At 46.3% G+C, this 7072-nt stretch overlaps 1 protein-coding gene across 6 annotated transcripts in view; it reads left to right on the top strand.

Moving 5' to 3' along the window:
* The first annotated feature begins 3645 nt into the window (after positions 1 to 3645).
* The window catches only part of MVB12B (multivesicular body subunit 12B), a 324028-nt gene continuing 320601 nt past the window's right edge, over positions 3646 to 7072 (top strand). For 2 of the 6 annotated variants that reach the window (XM_069082727.1, XM_069082728.1), the window contains exon 1: positions 4879 to 5029. In XM_069082727.1, coding sequence (XP_068938828.1) covers positions 4943 to 5029 — 87 coding nt within the window. In that variant the 5' untranslated portion in view covers positions 4879 to 4942. Of the gene's footprint in view, positions 4269 to 4878; positions 5030 to 7072 lie in introns of those variants that run through there. The other 4 variants (XM_069082723.1, XM_069082722.1, XM_069082725.1 and 1 more) reach the window with 3 other exon arrangements.

Raw genomic sequence — 7072 nt, 5'->3', positions numbered from 1 at the left:
TAGCCCTTGACAGTTTGCAAAGCTCTTTACTCAGGTTATCTCATTAGCTCTTCCCAACAATCCCATGAGGTGAGTGCTACAGCAATTCTTCTCCCTATTTTATAAACAGAGGACAAGTGACTTGCCAGTCACACAGCTAGTAAGTGTCTGAGGTGGAATCTGAACACATATATTCCTGATTCTAAGTCTAAAACTCTATTTACTAAACCAGAGGTGGGTTCTCTGTTCTTGAGAGTTTGGATTCAGTCAAAGGGCTATAGGTTCCCCTAAAACATACTGCCATTTAGATGAAGAAACAGATCCTTAGAGGTTGTGAAATGACTTGTTCAAAGTTATACAGGTAGGCAGCTAGATGGCTAAGTGGATAGAGCCCTGCGTCTGGAGTCAGAAAGACCAAAACTCAAATCTGGCCTCAAGATACTCACTAGATGTGTGATCCTGGCCAAGTCACAACATCTGTTTGCCTCAGTTTCTTCAAATCAAATAATGGGAATAATAAAGCACAATAAATACCTACTTCAGAGGGTTGTGAGAACTGGGATATTTGTACTGTGCTTAACATATTAGGCTGGCACATAATAGGGACTATTTAATAAATAACACAGTCAGTAAACATCAGAGCCAGGAATGAACCCAGGTCTTCAGATTCTAAACCCAGCAATCCTTCCCCTATGCCATAAAAATTATTTTTTATATCAAGCTATTTTTTGTGCTTTTTATAACTGTCAAATTTGTAAATCTGAAGTTATAAGAATATAAAGGTGTTCCCAACAAAGAATCTGATGACAAAATATCCATGGTTTCATTCCCAAATTCCCCAAACACAAGAAACACAAATTGGTTTTGTTTGTTTTTAAATGTGCTTTTGTATTTTTGCCAGAACCATGGAACTGCTTTTAAAAAAAGGAGAACATAGCACACATGGTGCAATCTGGGCTCACTTCTAGGGGTCTTAACGCACCGTGTGTGCCTTGTTACTAAGATATTAAAAACAGTTCCCTGGCCTTGGCAAAATTACAAAGGCATATTTAAAAAAAAAACACAAAAAAACCACAGTGACTTTAAAAACAAAATTCTCAGATCCTAAAAGCGAAAATATGATGAACTGAAACAATTCCCTCAAATATTGGCTTATGTAAGCCAAGGGAAAAATGAAAACTGCTGTGAAGCAGCTCACAAGGTGAGCTTTCACATGCAATATTGCTCCCAAAGATACATTATTTGTAAAATTGTTATATTAAGAGTAAAATTGATCTGAAAATAAGATTTAAAAATCAGCCAGATGTTATCTGTTTGCCATCATTTTAATACAAGAGTTTTTTTTTTTTTAACAGTGTAGATCCATCTAGCCAGATCACAACCCCATAATGCTGGAGTGCTGGTATTCAATCATTCATTCAACATCTGAGTGCCTTACCATGTGCTAAAAACTGTGCTAACCACTGGGGATAAAAAGATGTAAATACCTGAAACAGTTCCTGCTCTCAAGGAGTTTTCTCATGGCCGGAGAGGAGGGATGTGGACAAGGGGCAGACACAGAGATAAACGAGAGCAAAATATGCAAAAAGTAAATACAGTGTAATTTTCAAGGAGGTAGGGAGGGCATTGGCAACTACAGGAAAAGGAAGGTTGGAATTTATTGTTACCAGAGGAGGGGAAAGTGTTACTTGGTGGCCACCTGTCTGTCCCAGCTTGGTTAGTTGGTTCTTGAGAGTAGGAACTTTCATTTTTTGTCTTTGTATCCACAGTGCCTCCACAGTGCCTGGTTTATAGTAGAAATGGAATATGTGCTTGTTGGTTGTACCATCTATCTTCAAAGCCTTTTGGCAGCAAGGTCATTCTCATTTTACAGAACTTCAGGGTGGTTAAATGACTTGCTGTGGCGTCATAGCTAAATCTGCATTAAAGAATCAAGATCCCAAACAGGGAAGTGGTCATATATCAAAGCCAGGGTTTGAATCCAGGTCTCCTGACTTTGTAACCAATGAGTGCTTTTTTTCATTATACCAAGCTCTTGTCCTGATTAAGCACAAGGTAGGATTAGAGCCTGCACTAGGCGATGGAAAAGAAAACAAATAGTCTAAATTACTGCACTGGTATCCCAACTGGTATCCTTCCAGCCTCCCCTCTCCAATCCACCAGGCTCAGGCTGCCAGAGCTCTCTTCCTAAAGCACAGCCATGAGTGTGCTGTTTTCAAAAACTTTAAGTGGTTACCCCTTGCCAATAGCAGTGGTTCTTAAAATCTTTCAGTTGCAGTCTACTATACTGGAAAGGGTAGGGGATTGAGGTGTTTTTTTTTGTTTGTTGAATCCTGGATTGGAATCCTAACTCTACCATTTCATAGCTGTGTGAAGATTGGTTAAAGGAATGGGGGATGTTGAACTTACAGAAAATACTTCATTGTGATAAGCTTAATTCTTCTTGATCCTAGAGGAAAGAACTAGGAACAGTTGGGTGACATTTATAAAGCAGTAAATTTAGGCCTGATGTAAGGAAAAAAAGACTTCCTAAAAATTAGAGCTATCCCAAAATGAAATGAGCTCCCTGGGGGAAGCAGTGCTTTAGGCCTTTATTTTGGGTCTTTAAGAAAAGGCTCCCCATCAATGTTGTTGGAGGGATTTTTCTTCAGATAGGGGTTGGGACTGGTTGGCCACTGATATCCCTCCCAACTCTGAAAAAAAAATTCAGTGGTATAATCAGAGTTTCATCACAGGGCTGTTGAGCACAAAGCACTTTTCAAAACCTTAACAGACTGAACAAATAATAATGGTGAATCAGCCCTAAGAAGTCAGTTTAAGTAACAGCTCCTGTGGGGAGGGGGAGAAGGAAGGTTCCTTTTAACTGCTCACAATTAATGGTGAACAATAATGTCTTGGTCATAGTGTAATTAAAATATGAACTGTGGTGCTTATGGCTTCTTGTTTTCTATGGCACTTTGTTGTTGTTTCTAAAAACAGGTATTTGGAACTTTCATCAAAAGAAACTGCTTTAGAAAGGAAACATTTCCTTTTGCAGGCATGATGAACACATTTTTGTATTCACAGACATATTGGGCACATTTATTAACCCGACCTGTCTTCTATTGCCATAGCACAGTCAATGTAACCTGGCTTCACAGAATAAAATCACCTCAAAAAATCTGATTTGGGAAGAGTCATACATAGGGACATTCTAACTGACACTCACTGAAGGTGTACTTAATCCAGTCTCATAGAATGTTAGAACTTGAAAGGACCTTACAACAAAATAATGTTAAGACACACTGGAAAGGATTTCAGGAATTATCTAGTCCAACACCCCCCCCCTTTTTTATTTTAAACAGATGTGGAAATTAAATCTCAGGGAGGCACATTATCTTGTCCACATATACTAAGTGCAAAGTTAGAGCTTGAATCCAATGATTTGACTCAATTCAATAATCATTTAACCGCACTATATGTAAGGCACATCCTAGTTTCTGGGGATATAAAGACAAAATGAAAAACTGTCCCTTTTCCTACTGGGGCATCTCTTCCTCTCTCCCCCAGAAATAAAAGTTATTTGAAGGAAGGGCAAGTAAGATCAGGAAAGTTTCTCTTGTTTGTTTTTACATCACAGTTTTGTAAGCCCTGATCTTGACTCGAATCCAGCATCTTTTCCATTACACCTTACTTCCTAAAGGAGAGAATATTTTCAAGAATAAGAATGTACTTAATCAATCAAAGGGGTCATTAACATTCATTCAGCAGTAAGGGCAAAGAAAGCACGTTGAGAAAATGAAGGGATCTGTGAGTTTAGGCCCCGGCTTCACAAAACCAGAGGGTTTGTGATTAAAGGTGTGGGAAGCTACCAAGCTTCCTAAGGCTGTGTGGGAGAGGTTACTAGAGAACAGTGAGCCAGCCCTCCCCAATGGCCTCTCCACGGCCACTTCACTCTTACTTGTCTAGGAGAACAAATGAAAGTTTGTGGGATTGGTCTCCCAGCTCCTCACCATGGGCTTGCTTGAAGTGCATTCTTGAATACACACAATTGTGTGAATTCACACACACACACACACACACACACTGCATTCCCTGCGGCTGTGCCAATTCTGCCTGGTACCCCCTTTCCTTGGGAACAGACCCGAGGTTTCCAAAGAGACTGGAGTGGATGAAAATGTGACCCCACTTCCTCTCCTGCAGTTGGCTCTCATTGTAGCCCGGTTAACTCCTGGATTGCCCACAGCTGGAGGCCCCCTCGGATCCTCGGGCTCGGCCCACTGACTCTCTGCACCGTGGCTGGGCTTAAGGTGGGTACTGATGGTTCAGGCACAAGTTCAAGTGTAAATGGAATGGGGCCGGGGGCCCACGTGCCCATGGCCAGGCCTCAGGAGCGTTGGAGCTGGGGGCGCCCGCAGCCTCGGGGCTGCGCTTCCTCCTCCATGCAGCCCGTCTGTCCTGCCCCGGGCCGCAGGCCGGCCCGGTTCCCTGCTTGGCCCCCAGGGTGAGCACGGGCTCCTCGCGCAGCCTGAACCGGCCTCAGGCCTCGCCGCCTCCCTGACCCCAGCCCCGGCCTCCCCCGCGTCGCCGCCCCCGTTCCGGTCCCTCCCGGGGCTGGGCGGGATCGCGGGCGGACGGAGGCCGCTGCCGGCCCGGCCTGGTCCCTCGCTGCTGCCCCGCTGCAGTGGTTCCCGGCCCGGCGGCGGCGGCAGCGCGGGGGCGGCGGGGCGGGCTCCGGACGCAGGGGGCTCCCGCTCCCCGCCTCGGTCCCTCCTCCCGCCCGCTCGAGCCCCGGCGCCGGCGCCTCCCCCGGAGCATGTGTCAGAGCCGGGGCGGCCGGGAGCCCGCCGAGCCTCCGCCGTCGCCTCCGCCGGGGCCCGGCCCCCGCCGCCGCTGCTGCTCCTCCTCCTGCGGCCGCCGCAGCCGCTGCGCCCCGCGGTGAGCAGGCTCCGCCGCCCCGGCTCGGCCCGGCCCCGCCCGGGCGATGAGAAGCTGCTTCTGCGTGAGACGGAGCCGAGACTCGCCGCCGCCGCCGCCTTCGCAACCGCCGCCGCCGCCTCAGCGGGGAACAGTTAAGTGCGGGCCCGGGGCGCGCGGGCTCTGAGGCCCGGCTGGCAGGCGGGGGAGGCAGGGAGGGCCCAGCCGCAGGAGCGGAGGCGGCGGGGGCCTGTGGACCGGGCTCCCGGCGAGGCCTGGACTGGGGGAGGCGCTTAGTGGCCCGCACTGCCGGGCTCCCGGGGCTGGGGGATAGCACCCTCCTACACCCGGGCTAGAGCCCGCCTGACCCCGGTGGGGAGCCGCGTGTCCCCCACACCTTTTGCAGGCTAGGCCTCCCCCCGCCCCCCACACCACGCTCAGGCCTGTTGGGGCCGGTGGGGAGAGTGGGGAGGGGGATTAACGCCAAGATACCTCAAAGAGCCGTGCTGGGAGTGCATATAGAGGGGGTGGGGGTTGGAATTGGGGCAGAAAGGACCACAGCTGAGCTTGGCATCAGGGATCCGAGAAAATGGAGCGGATGGCAGGCCGTGCATCAGGGAGCCGGGGTCCAAGGGGAGACTGGGCACACCTTGTGGTTGGTCTTTTGGAGAGGTCATTTAGTCTCTGCCCCTGTATGACAGACACACGTGCTTTCTTGGAACAATAACCTTTTTTTTTTCTTCTTAAAGTACATTTCCACTTCTCACCGCCACCCTTGGTTTTGCATTTCATTTAGAATAGAGTAAAAGTCTAAGAGCATATATAATGACCATCTCCCCATAGTTCGAGGTTCCAGTCGGATGATTTCTGCCATATAGGCATACTGCAGGACAGCTCCCTCTCTGGGGCCTTTGTCTCTGGTGGTTTCTTCTAAAGATAATCTTGCTGTATGTTTCTAGACAGCTGGCTGGATCTCATCTCATTTTAACTGTGCTAGAAAATCTTATCAGCAGCACCAGAAACCCGTTAGAAATGTTAGGAGATAAGCTCTGTAGAAATCTACAGTAACTGAAAAACTCAATGTGCTTGGAAGGTTAGTTAAAGTATTCTAGTGACATCTCTTAGGGTAACCGGAAATCATGGAGTGTATTTCTTGGTGTTTTGCCAAGCCCCAAATTACATTTAATTTAACTTCTTTTTTGTTCAGGGATATCCTCTTTAGCTCTTATGAACTCCAAGGTATCCCTAACAATGCTCATTTTACATCTGTCATCTAGCTTTTATTCTTTCTCTCCAACAGTAGTAATTTATTAAGTTCTGGTTAGCAAGGTGGTGCACTGGATAGAGCAAGACCTCAATTCAAATGTGGCCACAAATACTTACTGGTTGTTTTAGCCTGGCCAGTCATGGAACTGCTATGTGCCTCAGTTTCCTCATCTGCAAAATGAGGTTAATAACAGTACCTATTCTTCTTGTGAGAATAAAACGAGGCAATATTTGTACAGTGTCTTGCAAACCTTAAGGTGCTATAAAAATGTGACCTATTATTAATACTATGTGCAAAAGCACATAGTGTTCAGTGCTGAGAGATCTAAAGATAGGAAATGATCCCTTCCTTCATGGAAAATCTAGTCCGGTGGAGGGTTTATATCAACCATCATTTAATGAACACCCACTATGCACTAGACACTACTCTGCAAAGGGGATACAAAATGCAAAAGTCAGAAAGTTCCTGGCCTCAAGGATCTTACTCTTGCTTACATATGAGCAAATAAAGACCGGGACAATCAACATCTGAGATTTTAAACTCCTTGACAACAAGAACTTGGGATGTTTTTTTTTCCCCCATTTTATCCCCAGTTTTAGGTAGAGCACTTAGGTGCTTATGACTGAATCCGCTCTGCTGTTTGCACTTCTGGGCTTGACTTTGAAAGGTGATTTCTCCGTTGGTATTGAGTGGAAAGGTCACTACATTTGAAGTCAGAATATCTAGATTGAAGTTCCAGCTCTGCTAGTTACTATCTGTGGGACCTTGAACAGCTTTATCTCTCTGGTCTTAAGATTCCTTAACTGAAAATTGAGGGAGTTAGACTAGATAATTTCTAACATCCTTTCCATCTCTTAAACCCATGATCCTAAACTATTCAAAATTTGTGAAAGGGAAGATTTTTTTTTTTTTTTTTGCCTTTTGGAGGGC

This window comes from Petaurus breviceps, unplaced genomic scaffold (genome assembly GCF_028583685.1).
Source record: "Petaurus breviceps papuanus isolate PSGF00001 unplaced genomic scaffold, PetGlider_PUasm1.0 171, whole genome shotgun sequence".
Taxonomy (NCBI): Eukaryota; Metazoa; Chordata; class Mammalia; order Diprotodontia; family Petauridae; genus Petaurus; species Petaurus breviceps.
This window is presented reverse-complemented; position numbering and strand designations above follow the sequence as displayed.